Raw genomic sequence first — 15,833 nt, 5'->3', positions numbered from 1 at the left:
GATCAAAGAAAGGCATTTGTGACTAGGTCTAATCCAAGCTCTTTAAGGTGTTTAACTTGCACAGGGGGAAGAGGTTGATAACAGCTGGGATTTAAATTTAGTTTTGCTGAACTTTTGTTTTGAAAGGATTTCTATTATACACTGCTTCCTTTTCCATACAGAAGATGGATCATTGAGTAAACCTAAAAGGGAAAGAGGATATGGGAGGAAATGGGTGGGGACTTGGAATTAATCTTCTGAAGAAAAATGTTTGATCAGCGGGTAGGAGAGTATGAAATCCTCTGATGTTGACAGCAGGCAACTTTCTGACTGGTGTGTGATTGACAACTTTGATGCTCCAGTGGGGAGCGAGTGTCCAGCCGTGCTCAGGCATCCTCTGTCTGTGGGTGGTAGTGTTAATAATGTGGCAACTGGAAAGATTAATTGTGGACAAGCAGCAGGATTACGAGGAGGGCTTCACAGGTCTAAAAGGAACAGTGGTAGGAAGGCCTCTGATCTGTCAGCCCAAAAGGAAATTAGTTAGGGCAGGCTGGAGCAGGCTTAAAAAGGGAGGAGGGGGGCAGGGTAAAATGGAGTAATGGAAAAAGGGAAGCATTTAGGATATTGAGGCAAAATGAAGAGGATATTGAAAAAGGTCATAAGGGGATGGGACCAATGCTCCTGAAAGACCTTAATACACTGCATCCTCTTACAGTACATGCAGAGTTCAGCTTGTTTTGCAGAGAACTGCAAAGTGACTTTTGTAGTGGTTAGAGCTGCCCCGTTAGGTAACACCCCTTACTTGTTTCTGAATGACCGTGAGAATAAACTCAAATTAAGGATTTTCAAGGATATGTAAGTGCAAAATACATAGCAGAAAGTTTACTTAAGCTGTTTCTGCAAGTTACTAACTGCTGTGTGTTTTACTTCCCACCCTTTTTTGGTAGAAGTAGGGATTTTGCCAATAAATTCTGTGTTACCATTAAAGAGGCCATTCATCATGCTTACTAATGTTATTAATCAAGATACACCACAGTACTCTTAAAATGAGATCATTTTGATAAATCATGTATGACATGAAAAGACTTTATTCCTTTTAAGTGCAATTTAGACTGTAATTTTTTTCCTCATTTATGATTCATGGGAGAAACATGGATAAAATTCCCTTGCACATTTACACCTTATCTTCAGTAATAATTCAAAACTGCTCTTAGATGAAAATTCAAGGGCTGATTCACCAAAGCTGAATGCCAGCTCATTATTTTCTGGCATTCAGTAGTCCAAAAATAATGTCCATATATTAGGTGCTTTTCACAATAGTTGAATTTGGCTGCACACCAGACATATCGATTACACTCAATTAAGCCTAAATGCATAAGAATTATCTGATGTTCATTTGCATTTTTGATCCCTGCTTTCAACCTTGCAATTTAACATTAAGTGAAAACCAAAAGGTAAAGTAAATTCAAGTGAGAAGTGATAATCTCTCTTACAAGAGAATAAGGGAATGCTTTGAATTTGAAATGCTTTGAGTCTTAAGCTCCACTACTTCCATTAAATGTGAGAAATTCCTCTTTCTTGCTAAAGGTTATTGAAGTTAGAAGGCCAAAATATAAGATCACTGTTCTTCTTGTTGTCCTAATACTACAATAATTTGGCTACTGTATTAACATCACATCCGAAAATAAGCTGCTGAAATATCTGGAATTAATATTTGCTAAGGTCATACTCTTGATCATAACTTAAACACTTGTATTATTGATTAGATTTAAAAGTGTCAGAAGTGGGTTTTTTTTTTTACTCCTGTGTTTAGAAATACAAAAATGAAGTGTCCGGTAGAGAGATATAACTTGGATAGCAGAGTAATTTAAATTTTACTTTCTCAAACCATGATTCAATGAGGATTGTCTTGTCCGAGTTCTCCCTTTACTTCCTTCAACAGCTAAAATATTTGAAGGAACTTGTGAGGTTGCCAAAAATAGTGCAGCATTTTTTTTTTTTTTAATCACTGGTCTCTACAAATTTTTTTTGATGCAGTAGATGTACAGTATGTCCTGATACTAGCCATGATGTTCCCTTACTAGTACCATCCAAGTATTGCATTTTTTATTCCTTGAAAAGTGGAATTCAGGGATTAAACAGAATAGCTTTTATTTTTGTTTAGTCTAATTAGATTCCTCCACTCTTGAGAGCTGGTTGTTGGTGTGTGGCTGACAAATTTCTTCTAAATGGGTTATTTTTTTTCTGTTCATTACAGTGACTCTAATTTATGCTGGAGTTTAGCAAAGACAACTGCTAACTCATGGCTAAGTCTGCTTGGCTGTGGAGCAAAGAGAGTAGGAAATCTCCTTCCACCAAGAACAGCCTCCTTTCCTGGCAGGGGTGCTGTGCTACCTCTTGGTTTTCCAGAACATGCCAGTGTGTTGAAGTGGGTGACAAATATGAAGAAAGGTGCCACAGTTTAGCAAATGTTTGGTTATATGCATAACAGGGGGCTGTGAGTAGTCTAACTTTGTCTTTTAAGTCTTAAACCACATACTATGATATACTGCAAAACTTGAATGACTTCAAGGTTTGCAAAACTACAAGCTTCTTCTGTAACAGTAACATTAGAATTTCTTTACTGAGTTATTTTGTGACCTGTTCCTATAAATTGAAGCTACCAACCAGTTTAAACAGCTTTCCTCAAAGCTATTTGTATGTATAGTTACTTTCCACTGCAAGAAGAACTTCTGATGCATATATCACCAATACTTGAAGACATAACTGTCACATGTCAATGCTGTCACTGTCACAATATTCCTGTGAATATTAAGAGTAATGCAATCTATACAAATCTCTTTGGAAAATAGCTTAGGGCCAAATGTCAGTATGTGATAGAGAAAACAAATAGTTGTCTTTCTGCTGGTGCACAGGCTTACTCAGAAACGTGATTTGAAACTTGAGCCAGTGTTTGTGCAAAACAATCCTAACCCTGGATGATATTCCATAGAATTAAAGTTGCTCTAACTGAATGCTTAGCTCAAAGGTAATGAAAATTCTTCTATATTTGACAGGGAATTATATACTGTACATAAAATAACAGAAAAACACCGATAAACAAACCCTTCTGTTCTTGTGTTTCCTAAAATTGGAAATAAAGCTAAATTGCCCCTTCACTTCAATATCCTTTTTAGAAGCTCTTGAATTTTGCTCACTCAGTGGTATATTGCTGAAATGGCAAAGTCTCTTCCAGTAATTTTAGGAAAAGCTATCATCAAGCTGTCAACAGTCTAAATTGAGATTAAAAGTAGCAAAGAGAAACCTTCACTATTACCAGAGTCCCAAATAAGTACACTTGAATAGGCAGATAACATCTAGAGTGTACAGTATGAGACCACTTATTCTTCCAGTTTTTTGAGTGATTTACAGGCATGAAGCATGATGTTAAAATAGTGACATTTTTCTCCTTTTCTTACCCAGAACTACTCAACCCAAAGGAAACATGTCGTTGTGAACAGATTCCTGTTCCTGGAATTAGTTTCAAATATCACATAGCTGGGTCTAAGGGGTTTCTATCTCTCCTCTTACATGTTATGTGCCCTTGGCTCATATTGGCCATCAGAGAGATTTCCAATAATTCATAGTCCAGAGCAGATTGAGCTGCAGGTTTGCAGTTCACCAAAATCAAGGTATGATTCATTCTGGCTGAAGGTGAAAGTTATGTCTGTAGCAATATGTCTCTGAACAGGAGGTTCCCTGAAAAGGGTTTCTTATCACTGGTGAGTCAACAGAGGCAGGATATTCTCTATTTTTATTCATATCTGATAAGTAGTGTCCTTGCTGTTTAGGCAAATTTTCCTCTGTTATGTTCTATTAAGATGTTTGTTTTGATGTATTATGCATTTTCATATTGTGACCTGATTTTTCCAAGGGACAAAGGTGGAATTGTAACTATGGTTTGACACAGAAATTGATGACTGGTCTCCAAAAACAAAATCTTAGTATGCTAATCTTGCCAATCACCTCTTAACATTTTATGTACTATCATTTAGGAGTCCAACAGCTACCACAAGGAAGATTTCTATGTTACAGCCTTTAACAAACTATTATAATTATTAACTTTCATTGTTATGGATTTCTGATTATTGTTCTTGGGTTTGGTCTGGTAATTAAAATTTGAATTAGTGCTTCTTCTTCCCCAAAATACTGTAGCTCTATTTTATACTTATATATTAATCAGATATTGGAGACCTGGGGGTTCATAAATTTTGAGGATATGTTAAATTATAAAGTAAGTATGATTGAGGTGGATTCCTTTGATTGACTTTTGCAGCTTAGAAGTCATTATATCATTAGGGAACAAACTACACAGAAGATAGCAATTATTTTCTCAAGACTCCCTTTAGTGAATTATCATGAGATTCAATAAATAGTTTAGCTTTTGTATTTTCTCTTTATTTGCCTTATTTTTCTGTTAGAAATTATCATATAACTTTCAGTGAACGCTGTCCTTTGTGTATTCTATTTAAACACATCATCTTTTTATATCTGTTGAAATGGGTAGGTTGTAAATATTCCAGAGCAAACTCTGTATCTGAAACTGAACATATCACTACTGTGTCATCAACTGAAGTTAAACTGAATTTTAAAAACTGACAATGTTTCATATTCACCAACACAATTCTTTTCATGTCTTCTAACTGCTGTTCTGTAACTAAAAAGCAAGAGGGTAAATGTGGCTTGTTTTAACTTTATTTTATATATATTTTTCCTTCAGCTGAAACTTCCAATGGAATGAAGGTTAGTTTATTGTAAACCATAGTTCTTCAGTCCAATATTTTAAAATTAGAATCATAGGATCTTGAGGCTTATTAGGGAGAAAGATTTGGGAGGCTTCTCCCTTAACAATTTGCTTTTAAGGGTTCTGAACAAGTCCTCTTGGGTACTTAATTCTTTTTTTAGACTTCTGGTGTAGGTTTAAGTGTTCATTGTTAACAATATATACTTGTACACTTTTTTGCATTATAGGCACTATAATTTTTAATAGATCCCTTCATTTAGCTCACTGGGCAGTGGAATGAGAAAATAATTTGGGATTTTTTAATTTAGATTTGAAAAGGATAGTATCTTAGTCCAACTTCCTATTTTCTATCTCCTTTGATTCGTGTGGACTCACTCATAGCTTCCTTTAGCTAAATAATAATCTGTTCCACCAAGAGGAAAAACTTTGACATTGCCTAAAGTTTTCCTGACAAAGATGGTAATTTTTTTTTTTAAGCTGTCAGCTGTATAAAAAAAATTCATTTAGTAATGATACATAACGCCATCGTGTAAACTCTTGTGAGTACAGCAACCTTGAGGAATGGCAAGGAGCCTTAGCAGGAACAAATGACTCCTTCGTGGCTGGCGGCTCCGCGCACCGGCAGCGCATCCCAGCGCGGATGCTCTGCCCGGGCCGGGCTCCTCGGCACTGACCGCGTTTGTTTTGTCCCGCAGGCCTCCAGCGCTGCTGCCCCAGCCTCGCCAGAGATGCACTACACGCCGCTGCCTTCCGGATCCAGGGACCTCACCAACCACAGAGGTGCGAGCCCCGTTTCATTTTTACTGCCGCGGGGCGTTAAGCTTTGCTCTCAGGCCTCCTCTGCCTTAGTTACGGCTGCCTTTCGCTGTACGGAGACCACCACGCCTTTCAAGCACTACGTGAGAAAACCATAGCTGTCAAGACTACAGATTTTAACTCATATTAAATAGGATTTACAGGTAGTCCACTGGGAAAGCAAATAAACCTATGGATAATAACGCTCAGTGATTTTTGTGTGCGAGAGAGAGAAAAATGTAAAACTATTAGAATACTTAAACATTGCTAAGTAGATGATTACATTGAGCATTGGTAATTTTGAGAGAATTTGTAAACTTTTTAATATTTTTTAAGTGAGTTTTTTGGCAGTTTAGAAATTTAGGACTATAATTTTAAAATGTTAACACATTTTCATTGCAACAAAAAGGGATTCCTCTCTGTTTTTCAACATTAAATGTAGATCAGTTTTCAATTTCCTTTTTCATCAATCTTTAGAACTTAAGAAAGCACCTTGGGCAAATTCACAAATTCATTCTGCATACCTATGAAACAAGAAATTCAGGGAAAGGTGAAAAACTGAAGCAGTCAGGAAGGGTGCATTCTGATTTTTTTTTTTCACTTTTTTCAAAAAGGAGAAATTTGTAAAGCTTGAAGCACTTTTTCAGCTTAACACCAGAGCAACAATCTTCTTATTTATTTCCTACATTATCCATTGAGTATACACTGATCATGTAAACCATTTGTCTATAGGCAGGGTTTTTTTAGGATACAAGGATCAAAGTCAGCCTTATATTTATGAATTGATGGTAGCTTAATTTTAATGTGTGTTCAAATTCTGCAGCACTACAGAGGATGGAAGCAGCTTTAATAGAATTCCATATTACTTGATACGTTCTGAAAGAATCAGGCAGGTAATGCACCTGAAGAAGGATCTGTGGTTCAGGTGTGAAGGATGAGGGAAGCAGGTGATTACAACTTTATTTGTTGCAGCCTGTATCACTGTTGTTGTGCTAGAGCTGAGGATGAGTATGAAGCTTCATCCTGGCCTTGGTGCAGGTTGCTGTGGTGGAAATCAGATATCCTAGAAGTGCTCTGGGTGCATTGTATTCCAGCACTGAGCTCGCATAGAAACTGATGCTTTTTAAAGAGAAAGGACCAACCAAAATCCTGAATTTGGGCACATACCCAGACTTCAGAGATTAAAAAGCAACCTCTCCGCCCTCAAAAGAAACCTACAACAAAGTGTCCCTCCTCTCCACCCTCCCTCCTCCCCCCCATTTTCAAGATTGATTTTTCAGATAAACATGTTGCCTTTGAGGTTGGATTTCTGGTGTTGGCTTAAATGGCTAGGGTCTACTAACTCAATAAATAGAATGCTAGAATCTAGAAAAATACCTGAGTTCTATAGAAATAGTTTCAAAGTGCCCTTAAAAGCCAGGTATCTTCAGATTTTGTATTTAGATAATAGTGTATTGGAAGTGTGGCTTCATGGTTGAATTTGTTATCTAATTTGACAAGAGAAATGCCAGTAATTTTGGATCAAAATCGGTGTGTCTGCATTATTGATTGACTCCTCTTTCAATTCAGCAGTTGTGTGGCTGCAGTAGGTGGTGCAGACACATCCAGCAGGTGTTTGTTCAGAGTGGGAGCTTGCCAAGGTCTAAGTACCCACTGTCCTCACCAGGGTTTCAGAATGTCTGCCCCCTTGCCATGAGAAAGGAAAATTATATTCCCCAAATCACCAACATTCTACCCTTAGCAGTTCACATAATTTTTATTACTTCTGTCTTTACTCTTCCCAGAAATATTCTGCTCTGCATACTAAATATGCTTCAAATTTCCTTGTGATTAAGCACCTTTATAAATAAAGTGAAGGGAGAAGAGCATGTCATCCAAAGAAAGGATAAAATTTGTCCTTAAAGAGACATTCTTAACATGATTTGATAAATTTATATATATGTGTGTGTGTAAATATATACACATATTCACAAGGAAATAATTAAGAACACTTTCCAAACTTCCAGGTCTTGGAAGAACCGATTCCAAGCTTAGAACAACCTGTTGGCAAGGCCCATTAACTCAATCAACTTCTTTTATACAAAGAAAAAATCCAGAGTTCCCAAGTCCATAAAAGATTAATTGCAGTCAATAGAAAAATCTCCAAGGAAAGAATGAAATACTTAAGCATGCTATTTTAGGTTCTGAATATCTTCAGTTTTTTTCTTCACAGAATGCTTTCAGTGTTGTAAAGTAGAATTGAATCAGCTGTTGCATATGTAAATATTGGCGGTTTTCAATGCATACTGGAATGAAGAATGCTGTAATTTTGTGAGTGTAATTTGTCCCTGGAGAAACTTGTTTACCAGAATCCTGAAGTCTGGCAAATGGTTTGGTACAGCTCTAAATTGATTTTTAGGGGACTGGGAAGGGTAGCAGGAGCAAGCTGGATGTATTTGATACAGTTTCACTTGGACATTTCTCACTCTATTTAGCTATGATTTTTTACAGGGAGAACAAAAACATATAATTATGTGTGGGTTGCACAATGTGTCTTACAGCTTTTGTGTTCATGCATGCAGTATATAATTTCCAGTCAGGATCCAGTTCTTTAGGCTGACTCCATACTTTGTACAGACAATTTCAGGAATGATAAAAATCTCACTCTCCCTTTCAAAGCCCACGGAAACAGCATAAGACAGTGTGATGTCAGCATGGAATGATATGGAATAAGCACTGCAAGTATTATATTGAGTGTTATAATGCTTGAGTATATAAATACATGAAGAGAGAAATATTCCATCATGTTTTTAAGCTTTGGAATTTTTTTCCCCATCTTGGGAAAGTGTTTTCCCTTATATTACAGTGTTGCTTAGACTCACTTTTCTAAGTTGAACCTTACCTCAGTCCCACTGTTCATATTTTTCAGTGAAAAATATATTAAATAGGATTTACAGGTAGTCCACCGGGAAAGCAGTTAAATCTATGGATAAAGGCCTTCTATTTAGATTTTGGGCATCTGACAGCAATATGACTTGATTCTTTATGTGATCTAATTGCTATCCTGTTAGACAAGACTTCCAAAGTGGTAATTTTATAACTAACTGTATTTTCTTTTAATTCCAAACCAATGATCTCAAACTTCTAAGGATCTTTCCTTGGTCTTTGTTAAAGTAGGATTTTGTATTTTACTTTGTATGGATTTAGAACCCAGTGATTTACTTGTGTGAAGTTTGTGAAGTTCTCTCACCTAGTTAAAAGAAATCAGTTCATAGACACAGCCTCCTGTCATAAAAAGTGCTTCTTTTGTTTCTATATTCTATACATTGCTTATCTTTTTCTTGCTTTCAGATTTTCTGGTGAAATCAAATATATGCACCCCCCATTCCTATCTGCTTTTTGAGATTTACCTTTAATGGAAAAAAAAAACCAATAAACCAAACAGAGCAGTTACTTATTGCAGTTTTTAAATAGAAATGTCCATGCTCCACGAAAGTGATGAAATGTAGTGACTTTTAGAAGAAATTGGCCCAAAAATTTTGGGACTTATGTAATTTTTTTAGTGATTTGTATATATGTACCCTTCTATTCCTTGTTGATAATTTATTAACTGGGTACATATCTTTAAATAGAAATATCAATTCTTAACATAGTTGTCATTGATGAAAAAGAAATTTTAAAGTCAAAATAATGTATTTGTAAGGATAATTTGTCTGATTTATGTAAAAAGGCCCTCCCCTTCACCCCACTCAAGTTGTATATTTGTTCTTTTATAATGGCATCCTTTTTTATAAGGATGTGCCTTTATATGTAAGCATTCAAACTCAAATTGCCTTCTAAAAGAACAGTGCTTTTCAGTTGATGGGGAAAATAGTAATTTATCATTCTATCTCATCAGAAGCAATATCACTAAATCATGGCTATCATGGAAATCTGTTTTTCCCATACAAAAATATGTGCTGGATGCCTTTTGTATAAGCAGTTATTTTATAACATTGTCTATTACCTGATTTACTTGGAAACATATTAATTTGCCAAAGCCATTTGGTTTCCAGTAACAATTTACAGCTGACTCCTCCTTTTCTTGTGATCTTGTTTCTGGGAAAAACCTGTGGTAAGTCTACCCCATAGCTTACTGGTAAAAGGAAGAAGAAGCAGTTTCCATTACAAACTAAGCCTGTACTTATGTAAGTACTTTTTAGAACCTTAGCTTGGATTTAGGCCAAGGTTTAATAGTTCTAATCTATTATGACTTGTAAAAACTTTCTGAACAAATCCACTGTCCTGTTTTGGTGTATGTACAGTTAATTTTCCAAGCATTCTGGTATGTGCAGTTATTATGGTGTCTTATGTTTGAAGGATGAGTGCCCAAATGAAAAATTGGTATTTATTCTACCAATATGTTTCAATCAACTGACAGATGTGTTTTCTTATTTTATGATCTGATCTTGAAAATCATCAACTGCATTCAAATCCCATGCTCAGAAATCCAAGGAAAGAATATTTTAAAGCTTCTTATTAACCTTCTAAAGGTAATTTTATAGACCCTTTTGAAGAAAGGAAATGAGAGATTCCTTTTGCTCTCAGTTTCTCTTTGTCTAACAGAGCTGTGCTAAAGATTTCTTTTGAAATTAAAATCTTTCCAAACTTTCCCATTCTTCAGCAAAAAATCATAATCATAGAGAGACACCTGAACTTGCAACATTTCCTTTTTCTGTGATTCTTATACTGTGCTATTTTACCCAGAATATTTGGCATAGTATATTTTCACTAATGACTTATGTGTTCATACAAAATTCTTCCTGACTGATTGTTGGGGTGTGCCACACAGAAAACCAGCTAGTAGCTTTGTAGGAGTTTAGATAAGTACTGATCAAGATAAAAGTGGACTGCACACACAACAACAAGGGTTTAGCCCATCCAGTTGGGCAGGAATTCAGAATCCAGCACATGTCAAAGGATATCTACTACTTTCAAAATTTGGTGTTGAAGGAAAAAAGTAGAAATTTTGGAGAGCCAGAGGGAGTAGTATAATTAAAATTATTATTCTCCAAGGATTTATATATTCTGTCTCAATTTGCTCAACTTGATCATGCTTTATAAATATTCTTAGGTTCATGTGTAACTAATAATGTCTATCAATCCTTCTAGAATTTGGTCTAGAGTTTTAATATATCAATTGAAAATATTTGAAGTAAAATTGTAAAATTGACATGCACCTCCTAATAATAAATGTTAATACACAAAGTTCTTATTTTCCACATGCATTTTGAAAAGCCATGCTGTCTTCAAATCACAGACATAAAAAGAAAAGGAAATTGTTTTACAGAAAACTTACTTCCAGAAAGATAGGTATGCTGTTTATATTATCATTGTGGTCCTCTCTGTGGTTGTTATTGAAACAGTTTTTAGGTACTCATTGTGTTTTCAACCCAGAGGCTTATTTAGAGTTTGAAATTGATTGCTGAGGAAGTTGCAAAGCAATTTATGTAGCAACTTATCATAATTAGTTAGTTTTCTTAGTGTGAACTGCACTTTATGCTTGTCAATTGATTTTTCTGTGTAAATGCATAAGGCATTGTATTCTGTCAAAAAACCCCAAACCCCAAAAAACCTATGGGTAGTACTTTATCATTCAGTTAACAAAGTGTATCCATATATGTATATAAGATGTATTTGCTTTAACTTGCTTAATAACTTAATCCTTAATAGGATAAATAAGAAAATTGCAAGCAGATGCACTATGTGAAAGTTCTGTATCAGGCAAAGATGCCATGAATAGTGAGATATTTTCTTTATTTTATATAAAGTGTTCTTTGGAAATATCATCATTTTTAATCTGCATTATGTTGTGTTGTCCTACACTGAAGACTTCTTAGGCCAGGATCTTCTCATCATGAGATGAATAACCTTAAACAAACAAAAAATAGTTCTCAATAGCATGGAACAGACAAGATCATATTTTCCAGGGAAGGAACACTCAAAAATAAGCTGTGACATTTCCTATTAGTGCCAGGAAATATGTCCCAACAGTGAGATGTGATGTGGTCATGACTTAGCCTTGAGGAGAGTGGGTGGAAATCATCTTCTTTTGACACTCTGGGAGAATGCTAAAATAAGAAGTCTGTTATTAAAAAAAAAAAAAAAAATCCCATGTGGTCTGCCTGTATGAAGTGAAAAACTGGGTTCTAGTTCCTTAATTTTTAGTTTGAAAAATAGACATTAATGGAAGCTCAAGACACATGGGAGAAGCATGGAAAGCAAAGTGGTGGTATAGATGAGTATCAGTGTGAGAGAAGACTTGGTTAGGAAAAGATTCTGTTTTCTGGTCTCAGTTCCCTTTAGCTAAGGGGACATGAAAGCAAAAATAAATCCATCAGAGGTGAATAAGGATTTTGTAGTCCAGATGAGAAGGTAATGGCAGAAACGTAAAGAATTCTGGTGCGAGGTGTTCCTGGTGCAGCTGGGAGAAAGGCAGAGCAGGCTTCTCTTGTTCCTGTGCTGGATGGCTCCTGCTGGTGCCCACAGACTCCCCATTATACCAGGAGATGTGAATGGTACTGACTCATTTCTATTTATTCAGTGGGGTGCCTGGTTTCTTAGCTCTGACCATGATTTTTGCCTTCCAAGGTGAATTCCATTTTACTGCTTTCTCAGTATTTCTGATATGTTTGCTTTGTGGGGAGAAGAATAGGTCGAAGGAATGAATGGAAGGTGGGGAGAAATGCTAGAAGGCACAGTTCTTTTGGGAGTGTACTCCAGTAAAATGCTTCTAGCTAACAGAAGCTCACCTTTATTAGTATTTGCCAAGTCTGCAAATGCATTAAGCATTTCTCCCAGTTTTGTGAACTGACACACAATCAAAAATTTTACCTGTTAATGGAACCGAGAGGTCCAACACCCACACATGATCGACTCAGCTCTCAGCTGTGGAGTGCTTTTTGGTGGTCAGTCATGACAGAACAGGTTAAGGAGGATCTCATGTGGTCCCTTTCCTGAGCCCTACTTTATTTGTTTACTGGAATAGAACTGCCACCAATAGCTGTGGTGTTTGTGGACCAATTTGCCTCACTTGCTCAGTAGTGATAATTTCTGCCAGCATCTGCATGTTTCTCTGTAAAGTGCAATGACTTTCCCAAATGCAGAATAAATTGTAGTTGGATTTGAGTGTGACCTTGACTAATATGGTTCAAGAAATAAATTTTCTGGGTCATTGTATTCATATTCTTGTCACAGGGTCAACAATTTTTTGTCTGTGTATACAAGGAATGTTGGATTTGAATCAGGATACTGTATATTATTAAAACTTCAGCATATAAATATATTATCTTTTTGTATATTGCAGTGATGGGAGCAACTAGTCATGTGAAAGTAAGTTGGGGTAAATGAGGTGGGGATGATAGATAAAGTGATGTGCAGTTTTGTGTAAAGTCTTTCTTGATGGCCAGAAAAGTTAAGATTTGGTTTTAAATGACAGCATATTTTAATTTGTGAGCCTTCTCTGTGTTCTGTGGTTTGAAAGTCAACCCAAGGGATGTGATTGAGCTGACCAGAAGTAAGTTCTAAGAGGATCACTTCCTGGTGTGCTGTGTCTCTGTGGGAATAAAATATGTGTGTTTCTTTGCAAGAGAATTTTAAAAGAAAAAAAGAGAATAATTAAGTGGTTAATCAAATTCAGATTAAAATATTATTAAATATCTCAGCTGTTGAGCACAAAATTCCCATTTTGCATCTAATGGGATTTAGTAGTCTAAAACTCAGGTAGACTTTCATAATTGTCAGTATTTTTTCCTAATATTATAGAGACTTTAATTTTTCCACAGTGCACATTCCCTGATCTGACTATTGAAGACCTGACAATTTTCCATATTTTTGTCATCCTGAGGTTTTTCATTGTAACTTTTTCCATATTTGCCAAAACTAGAAGTCTATACCCAAGTCACCCATACAAGTGTCACTTCAGAGGGAATGTGATTAATGAGGAAAAAACCCATAACTTCATATTTTTGGTAGACTAGAGAGTGTCTGATATTTCACAACATAGCTCATTTTGTCATGCTGGCAATAAGAAACCATAAGAATGCTCAAGTAGGATGACTAAAAAGTGGCAGAAATAGATAGAAAACACTGACTTCTATAAGTGGAAACTTGGGATCCAAACCCATAAGCCCACCTAAAATCTTCTTTAGATATATCTAGGAGAGCTAATAATGCAGTTGCCACTTGGCCTTATAATTTTTTACAATAAAGAATTCCTGTCATCAGCCAGAGCATTACAGCTCTTCCAAAGAAACTGGGTTCAAAGCACACCAGTGCTGTGCAGATACAGTCTCCTGAGGCATCCCTATGTTTAGTTAACACTCTTGTCTAGCCTGTTTTTGCAGGAGTCCTCCAATTTTATCATTCAGGCATTTTTATGGCCTCATTGGAACAAATAAACAAACATCTGGAATCATGTGGCATATTTAATTAAAAACTTTTTGTTTGGCCAGAAATAGTAAAATCATGAAAAATTGCCTGTCTCCAAGCTCAGAAAGGCCAAATGATGAAGCTGTTGGCTACAGACAGTTTTACAATGTATTGAAATTCATAGATATGCACACCTGCTGCAAGCCCCCCCCTTTTTTTTTTGATTCATAACCATTAATGAGTGTTTAGTGCACAGATTGTAGCCCTTGTTTAAATGGGAATTTACTGTTTTTAATAACATATAGACACGTGTTGATATATGCCATACAGCCCTGTACTGTTCTGTAGTACACATACCGGATAAAGCTTTATATTATTGGTTAAAAGAAAAAAAAAATAAAGTCTTTATGGTGCATGTTCCATTCGAATATTTTTTCAAATGAGCATGTTTTAATTCTAGAGGCAGTAAATATCTGCCTCATGCTAAGGGTCTGCGTAGCAAATGTTGAAAATGTGAAAGATGGTGTTTTCTCAGTAAAATTAGAATCTGTAATGAAAATGTAAATTTTCATTGTTACATTTAATGTACTTTTTGAGGAAATTTTCAAGAGACTCTTTCTTTTGCAGATAAAACTGCTTGATGTCATCTGAGATATTACTGTATGGTCACAAAATATTTTACAGACCAGTATTATTTATAAAAACTAATTTGTCTATTGGGCTACTATCTATTTGAAATGCACAAATATAGGCTTTTGAAGATATAGGACATAGAATTTTATTTTTGAGTTTGTACATCTCAGTTTTTAAATGGTTGAGACTTCTATTGTGAAAATAGCATGCACACAGAAAGTAGTACCACATCCAAATGTTGTTCACTGTTCTTCATATTTCTCATGTTTAAAATAATGTGGCCATTCCATTCTGAGCTCTGTTTCTCTGAGAATTTAGACTTTTTAGCAGGGTAGGATGGATGGAATACTGACCTGACTTTGGCCACTGGCCTGTAGTTGGTGTTACTGACCTGAAAGAAGAGGATGTGGGTGTCATCTGAAAAAGCACTAATTCCCACATAGTCAACACATGTAGAAGACTGCTTTAAAAAATGGGGGAGGGAAGAAATTTCCTCCACAGTCAGAAGGGCAGCCATCTGCATAACAGCAGTGAAACTGTTTTATCCCCTTGTGTGCTTGCTTTTTATAGCATGCACATCTTGCTGTAACATCGATGTGTCTTTCAAACTGTGAGCAGCCAAAAAGATGCAATGTATTTTGTATTTTGTTGTCCACAGTGTGTGCTGTGTAGAAGTGGGTGAAGTGTCCTTTTTTAAATTTAATTTCAGGAAAGAAAAGGGTAACTGTAGGATTTCATTGCATGATCTTATACAAGAAGAGAAAGCTGTCAAATTTTAACTGGATATGATATCTGTATTCATGATCTAATATATTTACTGATCAAAGTTCCTTGCAGAGCTCTGAAAGCAAATGATAAGTACATTGATGACTTACTTTTTTTTTTCTTGTTTTGTGATATTTTTGTGGTCTGTTAATAACCTCATTGTAAAAAAAGTACATAGGAAACCCCATGACATCCTTCACTAACTTTGTATGCCCTTAAGCAGAGACATCACACCTGGGGAGAAGAAAGGGAGGAGACAGAGAGAGAGAGGTAAATAATAAGTATAAACAAGAGCAATTGTTTTATGTCCCTTGCCAAACAGAGGATGGCTGATCCTTTTTTTTGTTGATATTCATTGTTTTACCTTTTACAGTCTGAATTATCTTGAAAATTGTTTCTGTTTACACAGAATGAATTTTTTTTACTGTGTGATTGACAACACTGATATGTTTTCTAAGACCCTTTTTGTCTATGACTCTAAAGTGCTTAG

General features: G+C 35.8%; 1 protein-coding gene across 2 annotated transcripts in view; it reads left to right on the top strand.

Moving 5' to 3' along the window:
- The window catches only part of LRMDA (leucine rich melanocyte differentiation associated), a 606,948-nt gene that overhangs the window by 504,113 nt on the left and 87,002 nt on the right, over window positions 1–15,833 (top strand). For both annotated transcript variants that reach the window (XM_077784575.1, XM_077784574.1), the window contains one exon: window positions 5,458–5,542. In XM_077784575.1, coding sequence (XP_077640701.1) covers window positions 5,458–5,542 — 85 coding nt within the window. The remainder of the gene's footprint in view (window positions 1–5,457; window positions 5,543–15,833) is intronic.

This window comes from Lonchura striata, chromosome 7 (genome assembly GCF_046129695.1).
Source record: "Lonchura striata isolate bLonStr1 chromosome 7, bLonStr1.mat, whole genome shotgun sequence".
Lineage (NCBI taxonomy): Eukaryota > Metazoa > Chordata > Aves > Passeriformes > Estrildidae > Lonchura > Lonchura striata.
The sequence above is the reverse complement of the archived record's forward strand: the minus strand, read 5'-3'. Positions and strand labels throughout refer to the sequence as shown.